Below are 17,938 nucleotides of genomic sequence, written 5' to 3' on the forward strand. Positions count from 1 at the left end.
AGCCTGTAATCCCAGCACTTTGGGAGGCCGAGACGGGCGGATCACGAGGTCAGGAGATCAAGACCATCCTGGCTAACACTGTGAAACCCCGTCTCTACTAAAAAATACAAAAAACTAGCCGGGCGAGGTGGCGGGCACCTGTAGTCCCAGCTACTCGGGAGGCTGAGGCAGGAGAATGGCGTGAACCCGGGAGGCGGAGCTTGCAGTGAGCTGAGATCCGGCCACTGCACTCCAGCCCCGGCGACAGAGTGAGACTCCATCTCAAAAAAAAAAAAAAAAAAAAAAAAAAAAAAAAAAAAAAGAAACAGGGTAAAACAGAAGGAAACATACTGCAGAACTTTAAAAAAACAGGGCTACAAAAAGGTCTGGATCTGAAAATAGAGAGGTCACCCTATAATCGCTCAATGTATAGAAAAACTAAAAGTCATAATCAACTTTTGCCGACAGACATTAACAGAAAGTTTTCTTTAATACTCTACTGACAGCAAATATAACCAAGTGATGTATTTTACCCACACCTAATAGCTCTATGCTACTCATTTCCAAATAAGAATTACTCTGGACACAATGATTTCTTAGCATTATAATTATTACTAAATCTTAAAATAAACTAAAGGAAAATTTACCAAGCCTATAAAGTTTTCCTTTGTTTTCCATTTTCCTTCACAACTCCAATTTTATAGTTTAGCAGCAAAGAAAAACAATAGAAACATACACAACCTGTAAATTATCTTGTATTTTCCATCTCGTCCTTTGTCTGATAAGGCAACCTCATAACTGTAGGGGAAGGAAAGACCACTGTGGGGTCCACAGGAAAGTCCAACAGGGGGAGCCCAGGACAACACAACTGCTCTCGCCTGAATATTAGAAACCTGCGGAAGAAAAATGTGCGACAAAAGTATTCAAATCCATTTTACATTTTCAGAATTATTGGTAGTGGCATAAAACTGGCTCAAAGTTAATCCAAAGTAAACTAGTTTAATTATAGTGAAAGACATCTTATATGGCGCTCTCTTTCAAAGTCCTGGTGTCCAAAATATGGTTCTTGCAATGCCAACCTTCATCCAAATCCAGTGCAATTTGCATTCTGTCCTCCATAAAGTAAAATAATGTCATGTGAGGGAATTTTTTTTTAACATAAGTAAAAATCTGAATGGAAGATTTCTACGTTATGTGGAAGAAGCCATACCCACAGGTACTCTGATCTGGTTTCAAGCCTTGCATGGTGTCAAATCATTCTTCAAAGCTAATACTTTTCCAATAATACCCTTTGAAGTCCTGCAGATTCCCAGGACAACCTAATGGGTGGAGAACTGGAACCAAGGACCAGGCTGATATGGGATTAATATCATTATAGAAGTGGAAATGCTTCACCATTCTAAGCTCTGTTTTTATACTTTTGGTTTAGCCTCTGCTTCAGACTTCAGTTGAATCGAAGACTCTGAGACTTAAAATACCCAGAACCTTCTTAAAATACTACTCTGAAGCATGTTTTACAAAATCTACTCTATCTTTCAGAGGTGTTTATGAGGACTAAGCTCTGGCTGACCACAACTGTAACCTGTTTATTGATAGACCCTGCATGGGCTTCCTTCCTGATACAGTTTGGATTTGTGTCCCCACCCAAATCTCAGGTCGAACTGTAATCCCTAGTCTTGGAGGAGGGCCTGGTGGCAGGTGACTGGATCATTGCGGCAGACTTCCCCCTTGCTGTTCTCCTGACATGAGTTCTCACAAGATCTGGTTGTTTAAAAGTGTGTGGCACTTCTCCCTTCTCTCTTTCTGCCTCCTTCTTGGGCAACGTAAGACATTCCTGCTTCCCCTTTTCTTCCACTATGATTCTAAGTTTTCTGAGGCCTTCTCAGCCATGCTTCCTGTACATCCTGCAGAAGCATGAGTCAATTAAACCTCTTTTCATTATAAATTACCCAATGTCAGGTAGTTCTTTATAGCAATGCAAGAACAGACTAACACACTTCCCTTCTCTGTCTCAGTTCCCTTGTCTCCAACCAGGACTTCCTGGGCCATATCCCCACAGAAACTATTTGCACTCAAACCTTTGTTTTAGAGTCCTTTTCTGGAGAAACTCAACTTAAAATATGATCTAATTATTTAAAATAAATCTAAGGACAAAACTTTAATGCTGTAACTTTCTAAAGGCTATTCTATTGCTATCTGGATATTGGTCTGGATAGCATATTAAAAACAAACGAGACAATACAGATGCTAAAGCTTAACGTTCACAAAGACTTTATAGCTGTAGATTATTAGGCTGTAGATGGAGACAGGTAAACTGTTCAGTCCCTTTTTTTTTTCCTTCTTCCATTTTTGTCACTATCTGATCTATATAAAGATTATTAGAATTATGAAATACTTGAAATACAAATAATAAATATGGAAAATGAAGATAGAGTCTCTCTTCAGTCTGTCCTTCACTACATTTTTAGTGGAGATCACTTCACACTGTTTATTCCATATAAATAGAATATCATGATATATATATTTAGCCAATTACTTAGTCAAACTCCTGCTCATCCTTAAAGACCCCAGCCCAGCCTTACCACCTCCCAGTAGCCTTCTCTAAATTATCTCATGCAGACCCCAGCCCAGCCTCACCACCTCCCAGTAGCCTTCTCTAAATTATCTCATGCAGTGTCACTCCTCCGTGTTCTACAGAACCTTGTGGATATTGCTAGAATTGCTAATCATGTTATGGCCTTTGCCTACCTCCCTTGGGCTTTGAGACTCCCTAAGGACAGAATCCAAGTCATATTCAACTGTGATCAGCGGTTGCTTAGTAAATGTTTGTTGAATAAAAAAATTAAAGGAAATTAGATAGTCTAAGTTTCTGCCACAGGCAACACAGAAGATGGTAGGCTTGTATTACACATCTCTTGAAAACATCTGAGGAAGACTGCTATGGCTCCAGACTAGCAGCTCTCTTCTCCACCCCTCCAATCCATCTGCACCACAATGCTGTTACCGCCCCTCCAGGATGCTGGCCTCTCTTATGCCCTCTCTCATGCCCCTGGGACTTAGCTTTTAACTCTCCTACTTTCTTGGCTTTAATCAACTTCTCTTGGACCCAGTTCAAATGCTTTGTTTATTCATTTAATGGTCATACTTCACCCTGTGAGGGGCTGTATGGACACAAAGATGATGAAGGTATGATCTTTGGCCTCAAGAAGCCCCAACCTGTTGAAGACGGACAGGTACATGAGGGGACTCATGATAGATATACTGAACACAGAGGGACTCTTAGGTTTCCTGAGACTGATTCTGGACAGATTTCTGTACTGTCTGCACTGTCAGATTCAATCACTCTTCTTTGTACTTTTGCCGTATTTTCCGTCCCCGCATTTGGTGCATGTTACATTAGAGCATTACTTGGTTATTTGTGTGTTGTTTCTCTACCTAGATTTTAAGACAGCATTTCTAACATACAACAGTATATCTGCTCAATTTCTTCACAAACCATTAAAGAGTAATCCTGAGGTATTTGATATTATATTTGGTTTTTAATTAGGGGAGAAAATTTGTTACAAAGAGTTTCGTTTCTTGGGAAAAAAGGAGGCTCATAAGGTACTGGAAAACACTCAGCCAAGGTGGTAAGTGGCTGCTTTGCACCCAAGAACACAGAAGACAGTAGCACTGATTCTATGAATGGTGGTGTGAAGTAACACCATGTCTCAAAATAGCTCAGTCGAATGCCAGCATTCTAGACACCAAACAAACATCCATAACGTCACATCCTTTTAAACTCTACCTTCTATGTCAGCTATGACAACTTTACTTTTTTCCCTTAGGACTTGGTTAAATTATTATTTACCTGAACAGAGAAACACAACACTTGAATCATCAACTAAAATAACATTCACTTTTTCCTTAGAGTCCCTAAGCAAGCCTTCAGGATGTACACTGTCATCGGCATGCAATGCAGGTGTTTGTGGAAATACATTTTTCCAATATGCTAGCCTATCAGAAATGCAGTTTGACAACTCAGCATCACTCTCAAAGGATAGTGGTTTCTGTGAATTCTTTCCTTGAGCTAAGCAGCCAGACACCCAGATCATGATGATGTTCTGGGGCCAAACCCCTCTTGTCCTCCTGCTCTCTCTCTTTCACTGACTCTTGGCCTGAGCGTGTCCTTGTTTAGGCAACGGAATCAGGAGAAAAAGATCACTTGGTCTCCATTAGGACTTGGAACTTGTTTCCACTTAAGGCTGATTCCAGAAATTGACATGCTGTCTTTCAAGAGAATGTTACTTGAAGGTGAATTCTCAGCACTAGACATATTTACTCCAAGTGTCCTGGGAGGTAATGCTTTAATGAGAGATTTGGAACTCTAGGAATTCTATCTGGGTTCATGCCTATTTCAGAGCAACAACACTCATATATGACCTTCACATTGCAAGTCTGTGTGTGCTGAAACTTTCTTGCCAGCAGTGACCACCAAGTTTAACTAGGGCATGGCTAATCTGATCATCCCAGTGATCACCATGGCTGTTGTTCCCCTCACCCCTCAAAGTTTAGAAGCCATAAAGCTAACTGACTTCCTGATATTTAATTAACCTACCATAACTAGAAAGTCAGTCTCCTTTGATGGTGATAAACGTGGTAACATCTAGTTATAAAATTATTGGACAAGGTGCAATCTGACATTTGTTTCTGCAATAGTAATATAAAGGGGTCTGTTGTATAGGTTACTAGTATACATCTGCATATGAATTATTTAAACTAAACTGCTTTTGAGCACCTTGAAGGACTCATGAAGTTACTTCCTACTACTAAGTGGTCACATACTGATTAGAAATCATTCCTGTCTGTTTATTAAATGTAGATTCCAATTTGAAAGCAGTTCAATAACTGCTATAAAAGGGTCTGTTGTATAGGTTATTAGCGTAAGTCTGCATATGAATTATTTAAACTAAACTGCTTTTGAGCACCTTGAAGCACTCATAAAATTACTTCCTACTTCTAAATGGTCACATACTGATTAGAAATCATTCTTGTCTGTTTATTAAATGTAGACTCCAACTTGAAAGCAGTTGTTCTCTATATGTGTGTATAAGGAAATTATAAAACTGCATTGTCCTGTAGCTATTCGATATGTAATCCATAGCTTCCTTTCTCCTTGCACCTTCTCTCCTGTTCATTCCAGTATTTTAATACTATTCTGTAAAATTTTCTATTTTTTTCTGAGATTTTATTATTATGCAAATGATAGTACTTGGATCAGAAACACCATTTATTCTCGTAGTTACCAAATTGTTTCTTTTATGTTCAAAAATATTTCCTTGTACATTGATAGCTTCTAAATTTGCTCTGGCCTTTGGATTTAACTATGTGGAAGGCTTACTGATCTAATTAAAGAGTACACTAAGGAAATATTACCACACAAATACTGGCTTCACTTCTAAAGTATCATCATGAGAAACACCACCACAAAGGAAAATAAATGAAAAAGGAAGAGGTTAAAGAAAAAGGATACTCAAATCTAAGAACTTCACAGTCATCTGTTTTTATGATTCCTTAAGTGCTAAGAGCCGCCTATCTGCTCCCAGATGCACTACTGTTTATCTTTCAAGGGATTGCTTCTTACAGGGGAAGTGTTCCTCACAGGTCAGTTTACTCGCTTCTGGAACCGACAAATCAATTGTTCCAACAAGCTAAACATTCGCGGATAGAAACAATGCAGAACCACAATTCCAGGTTACATTATTTATATCCTGAAAATAAACAGCCCACCAGTCTATGGGAGACTAAATCTAGCACCACCACCAGAGAAGGTCAGACCACATTAGGCTTGAGATCGCTGGCTAATTCCTAAGCCACTCAGAATAATACCTGGCTTATTGCTCTGTCACAGTGGAGGCTTGCTCAATTCAGGGTGCCCAAAGTTCTAGAAAGATAACTGGAATCCACAAGTACTACGTATTGTTCTGCACCTAAATAAAATCATCTGCAAAACCTCAAAGCAAAATATATGCCTTTTATTTAGAGGTGCTACCAGTTGTGGCTGAAAGGAACAAAAAATTAAATAATCCTTTTTACAACTGTGCGCCCAACTTTCCATGGCTCTGCTTCTTTCCCTGTCAGATGGCCTAATACCTCTCCTTCCCACGTCAGAGCACAGAAGTTTCACTTTTGCTTAGTGATATGCTACAGACTATAAATACTGCATTCTAAGTACATAATTGACTTCTCAGATAGTCCCTATAGGTAGTATTTCTTTTTTTTTTTTTTTTTTTTGAGACGGAGTCTCGCTCTGTCGCCCAGGCTGGAGTGCAGTGGCCGGATCTCAGCTCACTGCAAGCTCCACCTTTCGGGTTTACGCCATTCTCCTGCCTCAGCCTCCTGAGTAGCTGGGACTACAGGCGCCCGCCACCTCGCCCGGCTAGATTTTTGTATTTTTTAGTAGAGACGGGGTTTCACCATGTTAGCCAGGATAGTCTTGATCTCCTGACCTCGTGATCCGCCGGTCTCAGCCTCCCAAAGTGCTGGGATTACAGACTTGAGCCACCGCGCTCGGCCGAGGTAGTATTTCTTATTCTACCTTTCAAAGATGAGGAAACTGAGGCACAAAGAAACTACGTAACTTACCCAAGGTCACAAAGACAGGTAATAGCCAATGCAAGTCCCAACCCAGAGTGCCAGATTGCAAAGCACAGGCCTTCCCTCTAGTGGCTGCTGCCTTATACACTGGCGGAGGCACATCCTGAGACTGGTCAGGCTTCAGGCATTTGTCCCACTTGCCAGAACCCAGCTACAGTCACACAGTTATTCGGCAAACATCTGTTAAGAGTTCACTATGTGTCAAGAACAGTGCTAGGTATTAGGAGCAAAAAGTTAAATAACACACAATCACAAACAAAAACTTCAGAAGAAAAGGCCTACGAAGAGGAGAGAGAGAAACTGCATAAACAACTAATTGGGTTGGGAAGAAACAGTGGACTGTCTCAGGCAAGAACGCTTCTGAGGATCGGGAGGGGAGTGTGGTAGGTCCTCAAAGAGGTCCACATCCTAGGTCTTGGAACCCATTAATGTATTACCTTATATGGCAAAAGGGACTTTGAAGATGTGACTAAATTAAAGATCGAGAGCGGACTGTGGTAGGCCCTCAAAGGTGTCCAAATCCTAGTCCTTGGAACCTATGAATATATTACATTACACGGCAAAAGGGACTTTGAAGATGTGACTAAGTTAAGGCTCTCGTGAAGGGGAGACTTAACCTGGATTGTCTGGATGGGCCCAGTATAATCACAGGGGTCCTTATAAGTGAAAGAAGGAGTAAAGACAGTCAGAGACAGGCATGTGGTAAGGGAAGTAGAAGCTGGGGGAATATGGCTGCTGACTTTGCAGACAGAGCCAAGAGGGATGCAGGCTGCCTTTAGAAACTGGAAAAGGCAAGAAAACAGATTATGTCCCAAAGCCTCTAGAATACAGCTCTGCCAACACCTTGATTATATCCTAGCCAGAGACATTTTGGACTTTCTGACCTCTAAACCTTTATGACAATAAATCTATACTGTTTCAAGTCATTCAATTTGTGGTAAATCATTACAGCAGCAATAGGAAACATACAGGTGGAGAGAAAGAGAAGTTGTTTTAGTCATGTGCAAAAGCAGGAGGCACGAACAAGCCTGGCACTCTTCATACAAACTCCCCTTGTCTGCTATGCCTTCAGCCCAGGTAACCCGGATGTATTTACACTGCCATCCAGAGAACCAGACATGCAGGGTGGTTAGCACCAACCACCACCCACATGCTGGCAAAGCAACTGTGTCCAGAGACGCCCACTTCCTATCAGGTGATTTTCATCAAACTGCTTAAAAGGTAGGGTGTAGGCCGGGCACGGTGGCTCAAGCCTGTAATCCCAGCACTCTGGGAGGCCGAGACGGGCGGATCACGAGGTCAGGAGATCGAGACCATCCTGGCTAACACGGTGAAACCCCGTCTCTACTAAAAATACAAAAAACTAGCCGGGCGAGGTGGTGGGCGCCTGTAGTCCCAGCTACTCGGAAGGCTGAGGCAGGAGAATGGCGTAAACCCGAAAGGTGGAGCTTGCAGTGAGCTGAGATCCGGCCACTGCACTCCAGCCTGGGTGACAGAGCGAGACTCCGTCTCGAAAAAAAAAAAAAAAAAAAAAAAAAAGGTAGGGTGTAGTATTTTGGCAAGTTCAAGCCTCACTGTTAAAAGGGCATGAGATATAAATGCTGATCTACAGATCTTTAATGACTCTGGAGTGTGTAACTACCTGAGGCTTTGTTTCTATTCACCTCCAGAAAGTTTCTCAACCCGCCTTTTCCAAACCTAGAAAGATAATGTGCTGCTTATGCTGCAGAATTAACAACTCCAGCTTTACAGGACTAAGGAGAGTCTTCAGCTGTATTGACTATGTCTGTGCCCATCTAAGCCATGCTGATATGGAAATGTTATCTTTTGACTGAATTTCTCACCCAGAAGCCACTCCAAAGGTTTGGAGGAGGGTAACGGGACAGAATGGAGTCCAGGTAAGCTGGCTGGCTCTGCAGACAGGCTGTTACCTTGTGGCATTTACCTGAATGAATTCGCCAGGTCCGGGCCCTTGCCCAGTGACTCAGACAATCTAGCCCAGTTATCCTTGACATTTGATATCAATTCTAATAGGTTATAGTGCCATATTCTATCTCTAGAACGGCTCTAGTATCTGTCCCTGGCTGTCTGCCACACAGATGTTACCACCTAATTCTGACTCCCATAGCCTTTCACCAGGACTACAGTAGTAGATTCTAACACTGCTCTTGCCTGCATCTCCCTTCTTCTCACTCCAATTCATCTGCCAACTGTTTGATCATTCTGAAAATGCAGCCCTGATTACATCACTTCTTTGCTCAAAAGCCCCCAGCGGCAGCCTGCTCCTCACCAGAGTAAGTACAGACTCCCCGCACCCCACCCCCAAACAGCAACACCCCACTCCTCTACAAGTGCCTTATCATGCCTGTCCTTCAACACACCTCCAGCTTTCAGGCTGTCAAACTCAACTATGTACCCTGAAGCATGTTTGGACTCTTCTGTTAAAAAGCCTCAGTATTTGAAACATATGCAGAATCAAGGTTTTCCAATTCAGCTAGAAAATACTCCAAAGAACTCTGGCTCTAATCTGAGATGAAAGGCTGAATCAACATTCTGAATTTTTCACTAGAATTTCAAAGCACCTGGCAAAATCAAAACCTCACCACTCCGACCATTTTCTTTCTTGCCATTGCACCCAATGTTCTGGACTTATTTTTCACAGCTAATATTTAAATATCTTTTTGAAGTTTACTTGGAAAAATACTTGGGATTACTGAGGTTTTCAAAAATTATTATTACTACATTTATACAGGTTAAAAAAAAAAAACTACCAAAAGAAAACTGTAGACTAAAAAGAGAGAGAGACAAAAAAGAAACAATCTTTGGAAAGAATATCTAACTGCATTCAGAATACCTAAATAAAGAAGACATTTCAGTGGATTATGACTACACACAGAAGGCTGCTGTTCTATGTCTCATGCTCCATTAATAACTGAACTGAACATATTTCATAGTTGATGAGTAATCTGTAAAGGGAAGGAGCCCTTTTGCTTACCTACTGTGTGGTGGGGGTGGGGGGGAAGCACATTTGAAATACTTTAAAAAGTGTCATTTATGCTGAGAAATCCAGAAGACATACCTGTGGTTTCTCTATTCCCGAAAGAATGTCTTGCACCCTCTTTACTTCCAACTCATATTCTGCATTGCGAAAAAGAAAAAAGGAAAAACAATACCATTAGAAGGCAGTAAGGCTGTCAAGTTCCTTCCCCAAGGCCTTTTAACTAGAGTTATCATTAAATCCGTTGCCTGTTATCACGAATTTTTGGCATTACAAATGTTACCAGGAAAATCAGGAATGAAGGTGTCTTTGGGGAATGGAGTTTCACTGTGGTTCACTGACTTGCCACTGTATAGTTTTAAGTGTTCACGATGTTAACGAGATTAACACAGGGTTCCATTTTAACATTTAATAATCTAACAGGCAACAGAGAACAGGTCCTAAGAAGGGCAAGTGGAGGGACCAATGTACCTGGAAACTGAGAGTAAGATGTGGTTGAAAAGACAATGGTTACTCCATTCGGGGCTGTGAGCTCAAATTTTTGAGTTGTATTTTTACTTGTTTATTTACTTGTTTTTACTTGTTTACTTAAGTTAAAATGTTTACATTTGATGGGCAGTCACTGGAGTGTTTAAGAAAAGAGAAAGACATGATCTTTTGAGCTTGAAAAGATGTGTTTGTCTTCTGTGTGAACAATGAATATAAGGAAGGTAAGCAAGGGAGCAGAAAGACCAGTCAGGGGTTGCTGCAGTGGCCCAGGCAAAGGATAGGATAGACCTGGCCTGGGCTAGAACTGAGAGTAAAGACAGTGAGACAGGACTAGTTGAGGGGATATGGGTGCTGAAGGACTGGATGTGATGGGTAAGAGTGAGGAAATGAGACACACCAAGGATAATTCCTAGTTTTTGGCTTGCTCAACTGGATGGATGATGGTGCCTTTTAATCAGATGAGGTAAATGGGCATGTTTTTGGGGTGGGGCAATAATTAGGTTTTAGAAATGAAAGAATAGTGCTTGGAGAAGAGAGTACGAGGTCGGAAGGATGTGTACAAAAAAAGACAAGTAATAGAACTTAAGAATCTGCAATTTGTTAGAAGATCTTCTTGATTTTCACAGTGGGCTTGATGGAATCTAATTTTGAGTTTATAGTAGACTCCATTTAACCTAAGTTCATGAGCTAAATGCTAGAGGGATATGATCACTAAGACATATGTCCCTGCCCCCAAGATATTTCAAGTCTAGTGGAGGGGAGGTGGAAAGAATGAAACCAAATAGGCAATTACAGTGCCTTGTAATGGGTGCTATAGTAAAGATAACCCAAAAGAGGGCATTTGAAATGGTTTTCCAGGAACCAGCATTTAGCTGAGCCCTGTGTATAACAAGCAGGCACTTGGAGGGGAAGGGGGATGTGGACCTAAGGAGTGAGAGATGGGCTAATACGCCCAGCTCTGCCAGACCTGTTTGTCCTTATTGTTCAGGTCTATTCTTAAAGTCATCTTTTCAAAAAATCCCACCTAAACCGCTACACCTGACCCCAGCCTCATTTCTGTCACTCTTATATCCTATTTCCTTATCAATTATCAAAATCTGAAAAGAATTATCTTGCTTATTTGTTCGCTTATTTCTGGTCTTTCTTACCAACCAACATAAGATTGAGGAAGTCAGAGACACCACAGGGTCTAGAGTAGGCAAATTTTTTCCTAAAGGATCAAATAAATATTTTAAACTTTGTGGGCCACATATAGGTCTCTTGCATATTCTGTTTTTTGGTTTTTTTCATAACGCATTAAAATGTTAACAACCTCTTAGTTTGTGGGCCATACAAAAACAGGCTACAGGGAGACTATATAGTTCAGTGACCCCTGCCCTAGGACACAATCACCATTACCCGCAGCACCCAGCATAGGCCGTACATGTGCAAAGCTCAATAGACGCTTCTTGACTAAATAAATGAACAAAGTCTATATTAAAAATACCAAAAACTTGTAGTTGGCACCACTCCAAACTTAAAAAGGATTTGTTCCTTATTTTTTTTTTCCTGTTGTGTTCTGTTTAGTAGGACATGCTACCTTTAGTCTGGTGAGAAAACCAAATGGGCTGGTGGCAATATCATGGTTTTGAAAACTGCAACCTCTTAAAAGAAAACCCACATTCAAAAGACCAAATGTCATAAGCTCATTTATAACTATGTATTCATGTTAAGATATAAATTGTATCCATAAACCAAAAGTGGACATACCCTCACATTTTCTGGAAGCCTCTGCTAAGTAAACTGTAAATATTATATAATCTTAAAAGTTAACTGTCGGTTAAAAAAAAATCAAAACAAAACATAAGCATAGTCACAATAAACGAACTGGTTCAGTTGTTAAAGACAACGTGTTCTCAATTTCTGGTTATTCTAGAATTTGAAGGACCCTATGGTTTCAAACACTCACATAGCTATGTTCAAACAGCCAGCTGAAGGAGGTAACTGTTTCCTCCTGCTATGAAGAAGGCATTTAGATTATCTTACAAAGGCAACAAGTCAGATCCTATCCTTGGAGTAATAAAAGTGTAGAAAAGGGACGATCACCAACTCAACACAGAAAGAAGAGAAGAATTAAAGGGATCAGAAAATAAAAGATCCTCAGGACTATGCACTAGAAATACACTATAAAAGAACAGAGTTAAAACAGGATGCTTTGTCCCACAAAAACTGGAAAGCCCCTCCCACCTTGCTTTCAAATACACATGACAGAAGAAATGGCTATGCTTTCAACAGAAAAAAAGAAAAAATAGAGAAAGAGGCTAGATTAAAAGAGGAAAAAAAAAAAAAAAATCTGTCCGAAATCAGAAAGATTGAGTTTCAGGTAAGAGCCAGAAATACAAGGGAAAGGTCCTTCAAAGATAAAAACAACTTCCAAAGAGAGGTCAGGATTTGCCTTGTCTGTTTGCCTTTCATTATAATCACAAAAACTGACATTTCCTGAGCACCTACATACGTGCTGGTCTATGCATCACCACCTTGCTAATTTTTACAATGTCCCCTGCAAGATGGACACTCTCTGCTCCATTTCACAGTGGTGGACAGGAACTTATGCCTACTTAGCTCATCACGGTTCTCATCTCGGTGCTGGGCACACACCATCCATAGGTGTCGTTGTTGACTGAGGAAGGAAGATAAGGAACAAATGAGGAAACTGAGGCTCAGAGAGTAGATGTGATTTCTCCAGGGTCGCAAGTCTAATACATGGTCCCAAAGCAAGTAGAACCTTTCTGTTGACTATCATGAAGAGTTAAAAGAGATTTGGGGATCCCGAGGGAGAGGACATTGAGAAAGAAAACATGGGGTTGACACTGGTGGGGTGTTGGCTTTGAGGTAGATGGGAGAAAGATAAGGCAGCAGAGGAGATCTGCTCAGTCCTATGGGAAGGTTTATGGTGGCTTTCTTGTTTGCTTTTAACTTAGAAAAGGTTATCAAATGAACAGAGCAAAGGCCACCTATCTGCAAGGAATGTGTATGAGAAAAAGAAGAATTTAAAAAGCAGGCCTTGAATGGAGCCAAATAAACAAAGGATTCTGAGAAGATAAAAAATAAAAATGGCAGGGCATGGGGAGGGAAGGTAGTGACAATGCAATCACTGCCCCATCGTGTATGGTCACTAGCTCCTCATATTAGAAGAAACGTGGTACCAAGGCCAGATAGAATTCTGTCTTCTTTCAAGCTTCTAATTATAAATATGGGAAAAAAGAGAGAAAAATACACTTACACCACATTTATTTAACACTTTTCCATTTGTGCTGCCACAGACTAAGAAGGAAAAGGTAAATAAAACCTGGGCACACAATTTGCACCAAACAAGAGTAAAAATAAAATCTGTTTTAAAGTGACAGTTACTTCCCACATAAACAATAAACTCTTGTACAAAAGCTAACAGTGTAGTATGAAAATGTCAAAATTCACAACTCTATGACCTAAATAAGTGAGTTAACTAAGCCCTTGGCCTATCTCTCCCTAAGCATGATTTAAGTGTGCCTCGAAGTCAACTGAATGACCACTGTTTCCATAAAACAGTTTGAGAGCCCAGCTGTGTTGGAAGAGTGTATGTCAGAGTTTGGATGAAGCCATTGTTTGGTGGCATGCTTTCTTTTTTTCCTTTTTTGTTTTTTTTATCTTGTCTCTCTCATACACACACCTCCCATATTGTGAAGGAGAGAAGAATAATCTCCTCACAAAAATAAGCAAACAAAACCAAAAAAGAATTCTGCTGATTTGCCTTTAGGATATCTTCTTTTATTCAAGCTGAAAACTGTCTTGTTTTTATTTCTTCCCCTCTTAAGAATTTGGTATTTGGTGTGTGCCAACTAAACAAGAGATTGCCCCAGAAGTGCAGAGACGCAAGGTTCTGGTGCAAGGTCAGAGGACAAGTTTCTTATTCTTCATTCTCAGGGGCTATTTTTCACCTTCTGGTGCGCAGTAAGTAAATGAACTCAGACACAAATCATGTAAGCAAACTTTGTATTTCTTATTCCTCACACTGAAGCAGCTAAGTAAACAGATCAAAACCATTTTCCACCTGATTCAACCTTGCTGGTGATCACAGCTGCGGTGGATGAACATGAAAACCATTTTCTACATTGCTGCCTTCTTGTAGTTGAATGGCATTAGCCGGGCATGGTGGCGCACACCTGTAATCCCAACTACTCAGGAGGCCGAGGCAGGAGAATCGCTTGAACCCGGGAGGCAGAGGTTGCAGTGAGCTGAGACTGCACCATTGCACTCCAACCTGGGCGACAGAGTGAGACTCTGTCTCAAAATATAAATAAATAAATAAATAATAATAATAATAATAAGGCACTCTTGGATAGTGTTTCAAACCGAGAAGGAACATTTTGTTTTGCAGATATAGGCACATTTAATGGTAGGAAAGTTTTTTAAAAGGAGCTAAGATGGGAGCCTCTAATTCAAACATGTCCACAGTCAGCTGAGAACTAGTCTATCTGGAAATGCTAAAAAAAGGAAAGGGGGGCTCAGCTTAGAGACGCAAGTCTTTCCTTTTCCCTAAAAGCAAATCTCCTACACCAAGGAAATAAAGCATTTTTTAGTAAAGGGAAGGTTGAAGTGAAAACACACAGCAAAGTAAATGTGGTTTTTAAAAGAAACGAGAGAGAAGAAAGAAAGAAAGAAAGAAAGAAGGAAGGAAGGAAGGAAGGAAGGAAGGAGGAAGGAAGGAAGGAAGGAAGGAAGGAAGGAAGAAGGAATGGAAGGAGAATGAAGGAAGAAGAACAGGAAGGAAGGAAGAAGGAAGGAAGGAAGGAAGGAAGGGAAAAGAAAAGAAAAGAAAAGAAAAGAAAAGAAAAGAAAAGAAAAGAAAAGAAAAGAAAAGAAAAGAAAAGAAAGAAAAGAGAAGAAAGAGAGAAAAGAAACCCACACACATAGAGGGAAGATGTGCCATGTGAAATTCAAACTTTCCACAAATAATGGTTGTCATGTTTGCTCCAAAAAGAAACCTAAGTTCAGACTGTTTGAATAACTGTTAAGACCTAAACTAATTAAAATATCCTTCTTCATATACATAATTTACTTCTTTGGTTTATTTCACACTTTTTCCTTCTTAGAAAAGAAATACAGCTACACACTTAGCTACTAGCTATAGAATGTATTTCTGGTTGTAACAGCTCTATCATTCCAATGGGATGACATCAACATTATTTCTCTCTAAATCTTCTGTCTAGTTCTTATCCACAAGGCTCATTTGTAGATATGCCTGTCATAACATCATATGCTTTCTCAGATCTGCCAAGGAGCTGACATAGCTACTCTCTTTAACAAATCATGTATAACGAACTAGGGGCATGGAAAATGTGTGGCTTCTGATCATGTTCATTTTGGAGATTAGAAGTCTAAAGCCAATAGTAAACAATCAACATAAAAACAAACAAAAAAGAAGCAGAAATAAATAATTTTAGCTGAAAAAGAGAAATGTGACTACTCAATAATAATGACAAGCTAGATAGCCAGTCAATGCCTACTACTGCTGATAAACATGAATGGGGACAAAAGAAAACAGTATTAAAAATGTATGTTGATGGCTGGATGTGGTAGCTCATGCCTGTAATCCCAGCACTTTGGGAGGCCAAGGCGGGCAGAAAGTTTGAGCCCAGAAGTTCGAGACCAGCCTAGGCAACATAGTAAGAGCCCATCTCTACAAAAAATACAAAAGGTAGCTGGGCTTGGTGGCACATGCCTGTAGTCCCAGCTACTTGGGAGGCTGAGGTGGAAGGATCGCTAGAACCCAAGAGTTGAAGCCTGCAGTGAGCTGAGATTGCGCCACTGCACTCCAGCCTGTGCAACAGAGTGAGACTCTGTCTCCAAACAAACCACAACAGCAACAATGAATATGTGTTGAATTGCTTTTCTACTCAGAAAAAGAATATTGATCATTTTCAATTTTGAAATATTACTTATGCTGGGGAAAAAAAGGAATCAATAAGTGCATTCAAAAGAAGAATTAATTATCTAAGACTCTCCATGTCAGTGACTACGATCCACAGTGGTTTTAAAAACAAATATTAAAGATGTCAAAAATCACAAGATGAAGAATAAACTTGCATAATATAAGGTCAATGTGGTTAATCTCAAAAAAACAAATATTCCAGAAATATCTTGAGATATCAATCATCCTGATGCTAAAAATACAAAGATAAATATCTTGCTAGCCATTTTGCCTGTGAAGTGGTTACTCTGTTTGAAATCCTGAAAGGTAGCCAAGGGAATATCAGACTCTCAACACCAGAAAAGAAAGCAGCAGGCAGGTAAACGTATGTTGTATGCAGTTGCTTTCCATTCCAGCAAAATATTTTCAAGAGCGGCCTAGGTTCCAATCAGGTTCTGGAACCTTAAGAGAAAGGAGAGAAACACAAATGAATTTCTTTTCCAAGCAGTGTGCCCAGCTGGACAGAGAGCGATGGCCAGAGAATGCCAATGGGACAACAGGGGCTAATTTCCTCTGAGCTTTTGTTGCTCTTTCTGGAATTCATTGGACAGGATGATTCCCCCGTTGCCCTCCCTGAGACTATGATTTGAGTCAAGTCCTACAGGGAACATTTGCATTAACCCACTCACAGGGAAATGGGCTCCTTCAGGCAAAATGCTGTGTAACACCTTGGGTAATAAGAGGGGCAACACGGAGTGCCAGGTCTAGGTCTTTAATGAACTGAAATACTAGTAAGATTCTGTGTTCATTTCTGTCAGATTCCCTAAGAAAAATCTTTGTGTTCATTTCACAATGTAAAAATCATGTATAGGCATGGAACTGGACAAAAGCTGCTAGTGTTTGTTTTCTTTTGTTTTGTTTTTGAGACAGAGTCTCACTCTGTTGCCCAGGCTGGAGTGCAGTGGCACGATCTTGGTTTTCTGCAACCTCCGTCTCCTGGGTTCAAGCGATTCTTCTGCCTCAGCCCACTGAGTAGCTGGGATTACAGGTGTGTGCCACTATGCCTGGCTAATTTTTGTATCTTTAGTAGAGACGGGGTTTCACCATATTGGCCAGTCCGGTCTCAAACTCCTGACCTCAAGTGATCCACCCGTCTCGGCCTCCCAAAGTGCTGGGATTACAGGCATGAGCCACCACACCCAGCCAAAAGCTGCTAGTGTTTTTAAGAACATCAAATTATACAGGGATGCAAACGCACAAAAATAGATGAAGTATGAGGTAGATATGTTTGCTTGGCAAGATTAACTCTAGAACCTGTCCTTTCCTCTTCTTCCCTGTATGTTTGAATTGAGCCCTAACCTCTGCCAGATACAGCTCTTGTATTCTGGGGGAAGGCTCAAGACCATGATTATCCAGCAAGAGCTGGTACCCTCCCTGGGTATGTAATAGGAAAGTAGTCGCTTAAATACAGGATAGAACAACTTAACAAAGGTAATTAAAGTTCATACACTACTTTTTGCATGGGAGTCTACAAAACGTTTCCACAAAATGTTTTTCATTAAGACTTGGCATGCCATGTTAAATTTTTTTCAAGCAACTTATTCAATACTTTTTGCAAGACTGTGCCAACTGACAGGTGGAATCCAGAGTACAATTTCTAATATGTTGCATCTGAAAGATAATTTTAGTATGTATACCTCCTATCCAGCAAGTTTTGAACAGTGTTGACATCCACACTTCCTTAATTATGTCTCAGATGACTGAATTATTTGGGAATAAGGCTAGATACTCAGCCTGCGGCCAAGGAGCCAAGTGAAGCTCATCAGCTGATATGGGTATCAAATCTGGAGGGCTCAAGAGTTTCAGCATACAAAAAAGTCATTACCATCCATGACACAACCTACCAC

At 40.5% G+C, this 17,938-nt stretch overlaps 1 protein-coding gene across 4 annotated transcripts in view; it reads right to left on the minus strand.

The window, feature by feature from the left end:
• Positions 1-17,938, minus strand: part of FNDC3B (fibronectin type III domain containing 3B) — a 373,640-nt gene that overhangs the window by 110,952 nt on the left and 244,750 nt on the right. For all 4 annotated transcript variants that reach the window (XM_010356910.2, XM_010356911.2, XM_030929406.1 and 1 more), the window contains 2 exons: positions 9,695-9,753; positions 721-872 (listed from right to left, as the gene is read on the minus strand). In XM_010356910.2, coding sequence (XP_010355212.1) covers positions 721-872; positions 9,695-9,753 — 211 coding nt within the window. The remainder of the gene's footprint in view (positions 1-720; positions 873-9,694; positions 9,754-17,938) is intronic.

Source organism: Rhinopithecus roxellana, chromosome 1 (assembly GCF_007565055.1).
Source record: "Rhinopithecus roxellana isolate Shanxi Qingling chromosome 1, ASM756505v1, whole genome shotgun sequence".
In the NCBI taxonomy this organism is placed as follows: Eukaryota; Metazoa; Chordata; class Mammalia; order Primates; family Cercopithecidae; genus Rhinopithecus; species Rhinopithecus roxellana.